General features: G+C 40.9%; 1 protein-coding gene across 8 annotated transcripts in view; it reads left to right on the top strand.

Annotated features, from left to right (window-relative positions):
- Window positions 1-14,297, top strand: part of LOC121291639 (RNA-binding protein 4B-like) — a 109,199-nt gene that overhangs the window by 33,485 nt on the left and 61,417 nt on the right. For 3 of the 8 annotated variants that reach the window (XM_041213099.1, XM_041213100.1, XM_041213105.1), the window contains exon 3: window positions 3,423-3,523. The exons of 3 other annotated variants lie outside the window; for them this stretch is intronic. In XM_041213099.1, coding sequence (XP_041069033.1) covers window positions 3,423-3,523 — 101 coding nt within the window. Of the gene's footprint in view, window positions 1-3,422; window positions 3,524-4,266; window positions 4,336-14,297 lie in introns of those variants that run through there. 2 more of the 8 variants (XM_041213101.1, XM_041213104.1) reach the window with 2 other exon arrangements.

The raw sequence follows: 14,297 nt of genomic DNA on the forward strand, positions 1-14,297 counted from the left end.
CCCTGGGACATTTCATTACATTAAAGGTGCTACATAAATGTAAGTTGTTGTGATTTTCATGTTCAACCTGTTGGTGGGGAACCCCTTTCATTTTATCTGATGCACCGACCTATTTAATCAAATTTCGTACCTCTTATAAATCGCGAAAAGGAACTTGAGAAGCAGTAAACAGCTTTCGTTCTCTAGTTGGTGATGTGCACCATTATACTCCCAATAGTGGGAAACTAGAGGGATAATTTCATGAGTTTGCTGTTCTGATCAGGGAATGTGGGCTTTACATGCCTGAATTTCCAACAAGTGCTGCTAGTGGACAGCAAGGTTCGAAATTTTCCCTTGGATGTGATGGAGACTTTCAGAGTAGTCTTGTGGTTGGTGGTGATGCGTTTTATATTGAATGTTAATCACACTACAGTTTCTTTTTAAAATAAGATTTAAAACACTTAAAAACTAACATGTACTGATTTTCAAGTTCTCGCTTCAAGATTAGCTGAAGTTGAGCCAAAACTTGCTCACTGTCATTTTACTTAATTATATCAAACCATAACATTAAGCTAAACAACATTGTACATCACACATGTTGTAGAAATGAGCCCGTTTTTAAAGAAAAACCTTTGGTCGGCCAGAATGCTTCTGCTTATTTCAATAAACGGTATACGAAAAGTTAAAATGGCATGCTTTTGGATGAGTTCTGGAGTCTAGTTTAGTTGTTTTGTCTGTAATTGTTCCTGAGTGAAAATGCAGTGGTGAAAGTGACAACACATGCCTTTCTACCCAAGGTTTTCTGTGTGACTTGGGGCAACCTGTTAGGATTAGAGTGCATTGGAGAATCTTTTTACATTGTCCCCATCAAAATTTCATATGAACATCTGATTATAGACCAACTGGTTATCTGACTATTTACAAACCTTTCAGTTGCCAGTGCAAGTGCATGTTCATTTCCACAATTTATGTTTGTGTGATAGTTCTGCATGTTGTTGCTAATCTTCTTCATCCTCAAACCTGTGCTACTCTTCTTTGGGTTTTTCCCCTCAAGAACTTGTACTATTCTTTAATCTCCTCCAGTTTAAACAGTCTAACTGGTATGCATGTTCTTTATTCTTTATCTCTGTGACCAAATGTGTCCTTTCAAGCTCATGGTCATTGTCTTTAAAACTACTCAGAGCCCCCCACATTTTTAAATTCTGCATTTAGCTTCTAGTAAACTTAAAAATGTGCACAACTTTTTTGGATGCAAATAAATTTTATGCCACCTTTCCAACCATCTTGCTTTGGATACTTAAATCCTACACAAAATTCAGCTCCTGTAGGTAAGCTTTCACTCCCTATGAATCGGAAGATACAAAGTAGAATTAATAGATTGTCGAAATGGGGAGATGTTTCTACCCAGCATACGCTGGGGAATATTTTTTGCTTTGAAAAATTCTGCTCTTCAATTTATTTTGCACCTGTTAAGATTGTGTCTTCAACAATCATGAACTTTGTGCCCTTTCCTAAAGTGGACTCCCAACATGTACTGGATTTGAAATGTGCTTCTTGATATCTTAGGCTAAAAACTAATCAAATTTATTTAAGTGGAGTTATCAGAATCAACCAGAACAGAAGCATTAGCAAACAAAATCTGACACCGAACCACATAGGTGATTTTAGAACAGATGCCCAATTTTGGTCAGAGTTTGAAGGCATGTCTTAAAGGATTCATAGAGAGGGGAGAGATTTGGGGCAGGGTGTTGTGGAGGAACTCCAGAGCTTGGGGCCGAACTGAAGATTTTAAAACTAATTTTTCTAGAAGCTAGTTGCAGTATTTAAAAATGAAGGGTATGAAAGACACGGGCACTGAGTGGTGGAGCGATTAAAATTTGGGATACATAAGAGGCCAGAATTCAGAGAGCACAGATGTAGGACATGCAGAGGTTGGAGATGGGGAACAGTGAGACCATGGAGAGATTTGAAAATAAGGATGAGGATTTTAAAACCATGGTGTCACTCAAATGGAGTCAGTGTAGGTCAATGACTACAGGGGTGATGGGTGAATGGGACTTGATGCGAGTCAGGATATGGGCAGGACAGTTTTGAATGAGCCCAAGTTTATGGAGGGTGGAACATGGGAAACCTGCAAGGAGTGCATTGTAATAGTCAAATCTAGAGAGTAACAAAGACATAGATGATGATTTAGTAGCAGGTGAGTTGTGGCAGTGTGGACTGGGGTGGTGCTACAGAGATCATCAAGCAGATATATTTCAGATTTCTCGTCACCTTTTTTAAAAAAAATCTTTATTGGAATATGGTCATTGCTGGCAAGGGCAGCATTTATTGCCCATCTGTTGTTGCACTTTGGAAGATGGTTTGGTAGAGGTGCTCTGTCAATGTTGTTAGGTGGAAAGCTTTTTTGTTGTTGGGCTGTAAGTGTCTCTAGTGAGACTATTTATTGGCCATTCCAAGTTGCCCTGAGAAGGTGGTTGATCTTTTTGGCACCTTAAGGGAGCAGTTAAAAGGCAGTCACTTTGGTGTGAGACTGGAGTCACATGTAGACCAAACTGGGTAAAGATGGCAGTTTTACTTCTCTGAAGTTTCCTATAAGTGAACCTATTAGTTTTTATGAAAATCTGACAGCTTCTTCATCTCGATTAACTGCTACTAGCTTTTTATTTCCAGATTATTGACATACTGATACAATACCATTCCCATTTCAGAATTTTGACCCGCAACAATGAAGAACCAGCGATTATAAGTTCAAGTCAGTCTCCTTTTCTGACTTGGAGGGGAATATGGAGTAATGGTGTTCCTACACACCAGTTGCCCTTGTTCTTTTAGGTAATGACTCACTGGTTTGGAAGATGCTGTTGAAGAAGCCTCACAAGTTGCTGCCCACATCATGTAGATATTGCATATGCATGCTGGTGATGGAAGAGATGGTTGATTGACCAATTGGTGAAATGCCAATCAAGCAGACTGCTTTTTTCCTGACTGTTGCAATTCTTGATTGTTGCAGCAGCAGGCATCCAGGCAGCTGGATTCCATAACAGCCTTATGCCTTGCTTAATTTTGGGGAGTTAAAATAGTAAAGCTCTCAGATCCACAGTAATTCTTCTAACTCGAATTATGTGTCTGAGGAAGTTTAATCTACAGAACCACCTACAGTTCTTAGCATTTACAGCAACATAGATAGGAGTATAGCAAAGACTAGATAGCTCACCTGGGTTAAATATTTCTCTACCATTTTAAATCCAGACTTGTAGTGAAAGAAGATCAAAAGGTATCTTCACATTAAATGAAATTCAAAGTAGGCCCTTCAGAGTTTAGTTCTTTTCGAGAGATCCAACATGCAACCTTGAATGGAACAGTACAGAGGCCAGACTTGAGCAATTGATGGCCTAACAAACAACCTTAATTGTTTCTAATTGTGGATTATTGTCTTTTTTAAGGTTATCGCTCAGACCCTTTCTTGCTGATCACAGCACACACAGAGTTAATACTGGTTTCTCCTGGCTGTTCTTGCAGGCTAAGGAATATACGTTATTCTCTGGTAAGCTAAATGTTTGCTATAAATCTGAGGTTTGGCTCATATCAAGCAAAAGAGAGCATAGTATGCTGTCAGTTTTATTGGGAATCATTGGGGGTTGATCTGTCAAATATTATTGCTGATAGCCAGTTGCACACAATTATTATCAGTCACTGTAGATGAAGCACAGTAAATTGGGAAAAATGTCTTTGTGACTTATTAATCTGTGAATCACTCAGTAAATTGGTTTTGATTAACAGCTTCAAAGGAGGTATGACTAATCCCTTGCAGTTACTTTTGACAATTCTGTGCCTTGGAGCTTCTAATTGTGAATTTATATAAGGCTTTAAGGGCTGGGTTCAGGAGTCAATATAATGCAGGTAGACCTAGCTGCATCTGGCTTCATGGTACCATTACCCTGCTCAAGTTGTGAGTGGCAGTCAACGTTATTTTTGAAAAGGATAATTTTAACTTTACAAGGTCAGTGGGAACGGGGTAAGATTGGGGAGGGAATCCCTTTTACATTCCTCCTATTTTATGCTCCATTGACTTTAACAGAACCTAAAATTGAGCTGTGTTTAAACCAGGTGTACAACCTCGTTCCTGGTGGAAGGTTTTAGTTAAAATGTCCCTCCTTAGTTTTGTATCCCCTTCGACAACTCTTAGTTCTTTTAAAGCACAGCTTTACCCAACTATTAATAAAAGGTATGTAATTGCTCATGAATTGACTAGGTAAAAAATTTATTTGAATATTGTGCTATTTGCAGATCTTGTCTTGATTTTCCTGTATTCAGCCTTTAAATGTAACGAGGACTTTTTGACATGTCACCAGACTAAAGCATGTAGGCAAAAGTGACAGGAAGCCGTGGGAGAATCCACTGAGTAAGTTACTGAATTGAATTAGAAATTAACTACTGATTCTGGGTACACTGAGCCATACATGGCAGAAGTCTGAATGCTTGTTTAGTTAGAGGTAACTTGGTATGCTTACAGTAACAGTTTTCTAGATGTGAATGTGAGGGCACATATTAGGAAAAAGCCTAAATGGTAGCAAGCAATTTCACCTGATTTTTTAAATATTGCTGTCTTCCTCTTAATGTCCTAACTGAAAGAAGAGGAGATCACCTAAGTCACACTATCAATAGCAATAGACAATTCAGCCCTAGTGCAGTTTGAAATTCTATGAGGATGAAGTCTGAAATTCCTTGCACTGGAAACCTTTGCTCCATGTTAGAGATTATTCGTGAGCTCTGTTTTACTATCTCTTCCTGTGGGATTGTCTTGTCTTTGTCCTTGACATCTTTAGTAATCGTTTTTGTACTTGTATCTCCATTCTGTTTTGAGATAGACACTTAGACCAAAAAGAAAAGGAAACACAGTGAGCACCTATTTTCCATTTATTTCCTAAACCTTAGCATATAAAGGATGTATAATGATTCTTAGAGGTTAAGTTATTTTCACCTAGAATTCTAATTACTCAATCATTTGATGTATACTTCTATTTCACAATGTAGAAGTTCTGTATCTGAGATGATGGGCAAAGCAACTAGGATTCAGGTACTACAATATCTTCAACACTGTTCATTCACAATTAGAACCTGGGATCAAATGCAACCCATGGGGCAACTAGATGTTCATAGAATCATACAAGAACCTACAGCTTTTTGTGTCTATGCTGGCTCTATGAAGGAGCAGCTCACTTTGTGCCACTTCCACTCCTGCTCCCCGTAGCCATGCACATTCTTCCTTTTCCGGCAATAATCCAATTTCCTTTTGAATGCCTCAATTGAACCTGTCTCCACCACACTTTCAGGCATTGTATTCAAGATCCTAACCACTCGCTGCGTCAAAGATTTTCCTCATATCGTTGTTGCTTCTTTTACCAATTGCCTTAAACCTGTCTCTTCTGGTTCTCAATGCTTCCATCAATGGGAACAGTTTCTCCCTATCTACTCTATCCAGACCCTTCATGATTTTGAATACCTGCTATCTGAAGTTTTGTCTTTAGGACATTAGATCACCCAAATGCTGAAGGTTTCCCCATTCTGGTGATGGATTGAGGTGATCTGATTGGGTCAGATGCTGCCCTTTTGCAACTGGGACAGATTCAGAGTGCTAACTTTTTTAGCCAAGATCTTCTGGTCTCCAGATGGTTGGTACTCCAGAAGATGAGCTACCTTTGGAAGTCCGAACGCAACAATTCTGTGGGAATTACCCATCAGCAGTTTCAACTTCGAATGGACAGTTCTCCAGGATCCTCCAAAAAAATCTCCAAGTTAGAGTTCGTGCATTCGGAGGGTTCTGACTCATTTCCTCGATAGTTACCCAGTAAATATTAGACAGAAGGTACCTCCCCACCACTGCCATATCCCGATCCTCTGGCTCCCCAAATCCCCACTCTGCCTACTCACTTCACGAACACGCTGCAAAGCTATTTAAATGTCCCACAGCTTTTCACTGTGTTAATGAATGAAGACTTACCAGAGTGCTGTAAAAAGGTGGCGTGGCATGGCTTCTTACAATCCTGTAGTATGGAGAAGGACTCTGAGTACAAGTATATTTCTGAAGAGGGAGGTCCGGGCCAGAAATGCAGACCTCCAACATCGAGTAAGAAAATAAGAGTGGAGTGGCAATCCGACAGTGATTGTACTGGGAAGGTTCAGTCCAATTTCCCTGATGGCTGTAAAGGGCAAATACAAAATGAGTCTGTCAAACCTTACCCCTGCTCCTTCAGGGCAAGAGCTTGCACAACAACATAAATTTGAGAGCTTTATTGGCAGCACAACTCAAAAGATAATGTGGTTGGGCTGGAGTGGATAATTGGAACTTGTAAATTGGTGATTGGAAAATGTTCATGTTAATTCCTGAGTGTTGTGGAAGGAGCTTTATTTTATATGAATCACAAGTTGTGGGATTGCTTGATGGGATAGTGTACCATATACCTAATATGGTAATGCTCAATGGGGCATTTTGGAGGTAGCTTTTCTTTTCAACTAACCTATAATGTACCTGATTTGAGAGTGCTTTATGGGGAAATTTTTTTTTTGATGACATCAAACTCTTGATCTCAGGTCAGTTATAGTATCAGTGATAGAGCACCTAAACTCTTAACTTCCTAGTGAAAAAGTGTGAGCTGATACAATGTGAGCTATTCTTTTTATATTACAGAAATATAGGAAGCTATGGATGAACCCGACAGGAAAAATACCATTGCTGATTAGCTGGGTTTTTTCTAAAGCATGAAACCATCCTGTTAACTTGTATTTCTCAATTGTTTCTTTCACAAAAAAAACGCCCAGCTCTTTAAATTTTCTGACACCATCTGCTTTTAAATACTGTGTTCCATGAATTTATCACTGTCAGGGTGGGGTGGTGAGCAGTCTAGTCTTTGAAACCCTTCAACAGTCAGAAAGCAAAGGAGGAAATTAGAAATGAATGTAGCTATATAGAAGGGGGAACAAAACAGTCAAGGAATGACGGAACTAAAAGCAGAAAACGCTGGAAATTCCCAGGTCATTAACTCTGTTTCTCTCTCCACAGATGCTGCCTGACCTCCTGAGTATTTCCAGCATTTCCTACTTTTATTTTTGACATCCAACATCCATGGTATTTTGCTTTTGAATCAGAGGACTACATTTGATTGGGGGAATGTCCACTTTTAAACCTCTTTATTCTGAGAATTTTGAAGGGTATACCTTTGTCTGTTGCAACAAACCAACAGTCAATGTAAAGTAGCAATGCTAGGGCTAGCCAGAAGACTCTTTCTTTTAAAAAAATTTACATGAGAAGCAAACCACCATGTTTCAAACATAATATTTGACAAAAGGAAAAACTTCTTTGTGTTTCTGATATTTTTAAGAGAAGTGTAACTTGTAATTACCCTGTACAGAGTATATTTAGTCATGTTTGTTTACTTAGTCAATTGGTCTGTTCATTCAGAATTTGAACTGGGGTTGATGAGTGTGTTTACCCTTGCAGGAATGAATTTCCTTTCCAGGCAGAGCTGGCTGGTTGCTTATATATCTCTCTCTTCTATTTTCCACCAAGTGGGAAAGAGGTTGCTCTGATCCTGAAGGGATTTGATAAAGTAGATGGAGAGAAAATATATTTCCTCTGGTGCGGAGGTACCAGACCAAAATACATAATCTTACAATTAGAGCTGGACCATTTAGGTCAGGTAGCACTTTTTTCACACTCAGAATAGTGAAAATCAGAGACTCGCTCCTGCAAAAGTCTTTGGATGTTGGGTTAGTTGAAAGTTTCAAGACCAAGATTGAGTTAGATTTTTATTAGATTAGGGCATCAAGGGGTATTCAGCAAAAGTGGGTAAATGGAGTTGAGATACAGATTAACCATGATGTAATTGAATACTGGAACAGGAGTGGATTAATGGACTACTTTTGTTCCTAAGGTCCCTGTTAAGTGATTCACCAGCAGACTTGTCAATAAAATCAGTTTACCTCTTCCACCTCCTTGCAAAGCAGATCCAACTTGCTGACTGCTTACTACCTGAAATGTAGCAGTTCAAAGTCAGTTTCAAAGACTAGCTGCTCTAGCTAGATCTCTTCAATTTCTTCAGTCTGTGGATTTTTAAAAAAATTGTATAGGTTCACTGTTTTTATAATGCAACATAACTTTAGCCTATTCTCAAATCCCTTCCATGAAGAAATGATCAAAAGACAAACAAGAAAGGACTGATTGATTGAACAACAACTAGAACAACACAATTTTACATTTATGAAGTGCCTTCAACATGGGAAAACATCCTAAAGCACAGCATGGAGACAAAATCAGACATTTGGGAAGTGACCAGTGCTTTGTCAAATTGTTGCTTCAAAGACGATCTTCAGGAAGGAACCGGAGATGGTGAAAATCAGTTGTTTAGGGTGGAAATTCCTGTTTGGGGCCTTGGTGGCTGAAGACACTAGGATGAAGAAAGGGCGGATTGCAAAGAAAGGCAGAATAGAGCAATCTGGTGATTGGGTGGCTATGGGTCTGGAAAGGATGATAAAGGTAGGTTTAGGCATAGCAATAAAGGGATTTAAATATGAGAATGAGGCCATACCCTATCTGTATATCAAATTTTGTTGACATCTGTCAATCAGTTTTTGAGTTTATCGTTTACAGACTAACAAACCAAGGTGAAAACATGTCTCTTCTGTGACAAAGGCAATTATCTTTTTTAATTTTAATTCTTGGGCACTGTAGCATAGTAATTGTTACTAGATGAATGGTATAGAGGCCTGGACAAATGATCTATAGACTTGAGTTCAAAGCTGATCAAGGCAGTTGGGAAATTTGAGTTCAATTAAATAAACATGGAATAAAAAGCTAGTATAGGTTATGGTGACCACAAAACTACAGGATTGCCACAAAGCCCCAAATGGTTCATTAATGTCCTTTAGGGAAAGAAACCTGCCATCCTTGCCTGGTCTGGCCTATGTATGACACCAGACCCACAGGAAAGTCGTTAATTCTTGACTGCCTTCGGAAGCCACTCGGTTGTATCAAATTGCTGCTGAAAAGTTAAATAAAAATAGAACCAGTTGTACAATCTGATATCGACCAAGGCACTGGATATGACAAAGGCATACCCTGCTTAGACGGCCCAACAAAGGTACACCCTGTTCAGATGACCCTGCAAAGTAATTTTCTCTAACATTTGGGAACTCATGCCAGAGTTTGAGAGCTGCCTCATAGCCAAGTCAGGCAGCAGCCTGACATAGGCATACACACAGAATTGTACTTTATAGCCCATGTCCAGACTCCTCCATCACAGGACAAACCCACCAGTGGTATATAGTTGGGAGGGAAGTGGCCCTTGGAGTCCTGAATATTCAGTTCAAAATCCATGAAGTTTCATGCCAATAGGTCAAATATGGGCAAAGGAATCTTTTGCTGATTACCACCAACTGATTCCCTTAGCTGATGAATCAGGACTGTTCCATGTTGATCACCACTTTGACGAAGCACCATGCGTAAAAAGGACACAAAATGTACTCTGGTTTGGGAGACTTATGCATCTATCACCAAGTGTGGCTCTGGAACAGCAGACTGGGCCTGCAGCAAGTGCTAAGGGAACCAATGCAAAGAAAAAACCAACTTGACCTCATCTGTCACAGAGTGATCTATTCATGATGATCACAACACAACCTCCTTGTGGAGACAAAGTGCTGTCTTCACAATGAGGACATCCTCCATTCTTTTGTATGGATGCACAACTATGCTAGGTTCAAAACAGATCTGGTAGCCCAAAACTACATCCATGAACTGCTGTGGGTCATTACCAACAGCAGAGATGTATTCCACTGCAACCTGTAACTTCATGGCTGAGCATATGCCTCACTGTACCATTACCATCAAGCCAGGGGTTTATCCCTGGTTCATTAAGGAGTGTAAAAGAGCAGTGCCAGGCATCTTTAAAAATGAGGTGATAACCTGGTGAAGCTACAATACAGGACTACCTCCATGCTGAAGAGTGGAAGCAGCATGCTATAGGCAGGATAAACAATCCCACATAGGATCAGATCAAAGCTGAGAAGTTCTGGTTGACAGTTAGGCAACGAGGCAGAGAAGAAGGCCCTGCCTTCAGCAAGTGGTTGGGGCACCAAGAGGGAAAAGCCTACTTAACCCTGCCCTCACCAATCTACCTGTCAGAGATTACAGAATTGGCAGGAATGACCACCGAACATTTCTTGTGGCAATGAAGTTCTGTCTTACCGTCCTTCGTTTTGTGTGGTGCTACTACCATACTAAACAGGAAAGCTTCAGAACAGATCTAGCAACTCAAAACTGGGCATCCATGAGGCATTGTGGGCCATCAGTAGCAGCAGAAGTGTAATGAATCAAAATGTAACCTCATGGGCCGGCATACCCCTCACTCTAGTATTATTAAGCCAGAGGATCAACCCTGGTTCAAAGAGAAGTGCAGGTCAGTGTGCTCGGAGCAGCACTAGGCATAACTAAAAATGAGGTGCCAACCTGGTGAAGCTACAGCTCAGAGATACATGCATGCTAAACAGCAGAAACACCATATGATAGAAAGAACTAAGTGATCCCATGACCAGTGGAGCAGACCAAAGCTCTGCAGCCTTGCCACATCCACTCGTAAATGGTGGTAGACAATTAAATAACAAGTGAAGAGCTGCAAACCTCCACCACGCTATGTTAACTCAATGTTATTAAAATTATGCAGCTCTTACTTGAGGCTTTTCCCCTGCCTGGTTGATGCTCTAACTGCAATGCTGAAAAAAGAAATATTTTTATTAAGAATTTCCACCTCCCTGAGGAGGCTTCAGGCCAATCGACATCCAACAAACTGCTCTGAAAATTCTGCTGACATTTTGACAGCTATGACAAATTGTACCAGAGCAGCTGAGACAATCCACAACATTCGCAAACAATCAACAATATTTTAATTAAAACAACCCACAACATTCTTTAAAATGTTAATTCACTGTATCTCCCAATGTTAATGGATCCTTTAATATATGGAAATATCTCGCCGTTCCTTCACTGTCGCTGGGTTAAGACCTTGGAATTCCTTTCCTAACAACACCGTGGGTGTACCTACACCACATGGACTGCAGCAGTTCAAGAAGGCAGCTCACCTCTATCTTCTTAAGGGCAACTAAGGATAGGCAATATATGCTGGCCGAGGCAGTGAAGCCTACATCCTATGAATGTATAATAATAAAAAAAAACTCCAGGATCAAGATTCAGATCAGTATCTTCACCAAAAACTAATCAGTTCTTCCTTGGGCCATACCCTACCTGTGCAGAGGATCTCATTGAAACCCGTTCTCTAGTTTTTGAGGTATATTGTTCACAAACAGACTAACAAACAGGGGTAAAAACATTACCTCCAGCACCCACCTTCATTGGCGGAGGTAACTAATGGGAGGATGAAAATTCTCATCCTTGATAGTGGGGCAGCCCAGCACATGAGTCCATGAGACAAGGCTGAAGTGTTTGCCACCATCTTCAGCCAAAAGCGCTGACTGGTTGATCCATTTCAAACTCTTCCTCAGGTCCCCAGCATCACAGTTGTGAGTCTTCAGCCAATTCAATTCATTCCACATAATACCAAGAAACAGCTGATTGCACTGTGCACAAAGAAGGCTGTGGGCCCTGACAACAACTAGGCTGTATTGCTGAAGACTTGTGCTCCATAACCAACCGTAGCTCTAGATAAGCTGTTCCATCACAACTTCAACAGTGCATTCTGCATGATAATCTGAAAAATTGACCAGTTATGTCCTATCCACAAAGAATAGGTGAAATCCAATCCAGCCAATTACTACTCTTAATCATCAGGAAGGTGACTAAAGGGTTCGTCGACCGCACTTTAAGAAGCATTTACTCAGCAACTACCTGCTTACCAAGGTTCAGTTTAAATGTTGCCAGTGTCACTCAACTCTATAGCCTTCGTTCAAACATGGACAAAAGAGCCGAATTGCAGAGTTGAGGAGAAAATGACTGTCCTTAAATTCAAGGCAGCATTTGATCGAGTGTGGTGTCGTGAAGCCCTGGTAAAACTGAAGCAACAGAAGTAAAGGGGAGCTCAGGGATTTCTTGGCAGAGTGTCCGAGGACCAACCATCCTCAATTACGTAATCGATGATCTTCCTTCAATCGTAAGGTTAGAAATGGGGGTGTTATGATTATTGTACAACAGCAAGACCTGGATAACATCCAGGCATGGGCTGACAAGGGGCAAGTAACGTTCGCACTACACAAGTGCCAGGCAATGACCATCTCCAACAAGCAAGAATCTAACCATCACCCCATGATGTTAAGTGGCATTACCATCACTGAATTCCCCATTATCAACATCCTGGGGGCTACATCAGTGACCAGAAACTGAACTGGACTAGCCATATAAATATCGTGGCTACAAGAGCAGGTCAGAGGCCAGAAATCGTGTGACGAGTAACTCACCTCCTGATTCCCCAAAGCCTGTTCACCATCTGCAAGGCACAAGGAGTGTGATGGAACATTTCCCACTTGCCTGGATAAGTGCAGCTTCCACAACACTCAAGAAGCTTGACACCATCCAGGACAAAGCAGCCTGCTTGATTGACACCACACTCACAAGCATTCACTCCCTCTGCCACAGATGCACAGTAGCAGTGTTGTGTACTATCTACAAGATTTTCTGCAGGAATTCACCAAGGCTGCTTAGACAGCACCTTGTTACCCACAACCACTACCATATAGAAGGACAAGGGCATCTACATAGTTGGGAACACCACCACCTGGAAGTTCCCCTCCAAGTCTCTCGCCATCCTGACTTGGAAATATATCGCCGTTCCTTCACTGTCGCTGGGTCAAAAACCCTGGAATTCCCTTCTTAACAGCGCTATGGGTGTAGCTACACCACTTGGATTGCAACGATTCAAGAAGGCAGCTTACCACCACCTTCTTGAGGGCAGCTGGGGATGGGCAATAAATGCTGGCCTAGCCAGTGAAGCCCACATCCCCTGAATGAATTTAAAAAAAATTCAGGTAACATTTGCAATACCTCCGATAATGAAGCAGCTTTATGGCTGGACAACATCCACATTTGGGTTAACAAGTGGTAAGTGACGTGCCACATCAATGCTACGCAATGACTATTTCAAACGAGAGAATCAAACCACCTTGCCTTGCCATTGCCATCGCCATCATGAAATCCCTCATCAAGGTCCTGGGTGCCACCATTGACTCAATTTAGGTGGACCAATTACATAAAAACTGTGGTTACAAGAATAGACAGCAACTGTGTACTCTGGTGATTTATCTCGCCTTTTGCCTTCCAAAATTGTTTCCACCATCTATAAGGCACAAGGACTAATGGAATGCTCTCCACTTATCTATAAAACAGTTAGAACACAGAAGGAGGCCATTCAGCCTGTTGTGTCTGTGCTGGCTGTCTGCAAAAGAAACTCAGCTGGTTCCACCTCCGTGCCCCAAGCACCCCGCCCACAGCCTTGTAAGCTTTTCTATTCAGATAATTATCCTATTCCCTATTGAAAGCTATGATTGAATCTCCTGCTGCCACACTCTGAGGCAATCATTCCAGATTCTAATGAGTTTGTGTAAAAAAAAAAATTCTTTGTCCCCTTTGATTCTTTTGCCATTCATCTTATATAGGTGGCCTCTCGTTCTCAATCATTTTTCCAGTTTAGTCCAGACCCCTCATGATTTTGAACACTTACCAAATCTACTCTCAATCATTTTTCTGTAGAGAACTTACACAGCTTCGCCAATATATTCAGGTAACTGAAGTCCCTCAGGCTTGAACCAGCCTTGTAAATCTTTTCTACACCCTGTCTAATGTCTGCACATACTTCCAAAAGTGTGACCTGCAGCATTGGACACATTACTCCCAGTTGAGGCTGAACCAGTGTTTTATAAAGGTCCATCATGACTTCTGTACTTCTGTATTCTGTTCCTTTAATTTTTTTTTATTTTGGGATAGACATAGTGTTAAGGGCTTGGATGGAGTGGATTTCTTGAAATGTGTACAACAGAACTTTTTAGGTCAACATGTAGGGGTCCAATAAGGGACGGTGTAGTGCTGGACCTAATTCTGAGGAATTAAGCTGGACAGGTGGCTGAGGTGATGGTGAGGGAGCATTTTAGTGATAGCGACCACAACTTGGTACAAGTTAAGCTTGTTATGGACAAAGAAATAGATAAGTTGCAAAAAAATGTTTTGGATTGGGTGAGAGCGGATTTTAGTAAAATAAGGCAGGATCTGGCCAAGGTAGACTGGGAACAGCTACTTGTGGGAAATCTACAGAAGAGCAGTGGGA

This window comes from Carcharodon carcharias, chromosome 19 (genome assembly GCF_017639515.1).
Source record: "Carcharodon carcharias isolate sCarCar2 chromosome 19, sCarCar2.pri, whole genome shotgun sequence".
Lineage (NCBI taxonomy): Eukaryota > Metazoa > Chordata > Chondrichthyes > Lamniformes > Lamnidae > Carcharodon > Carcharodon carcharias.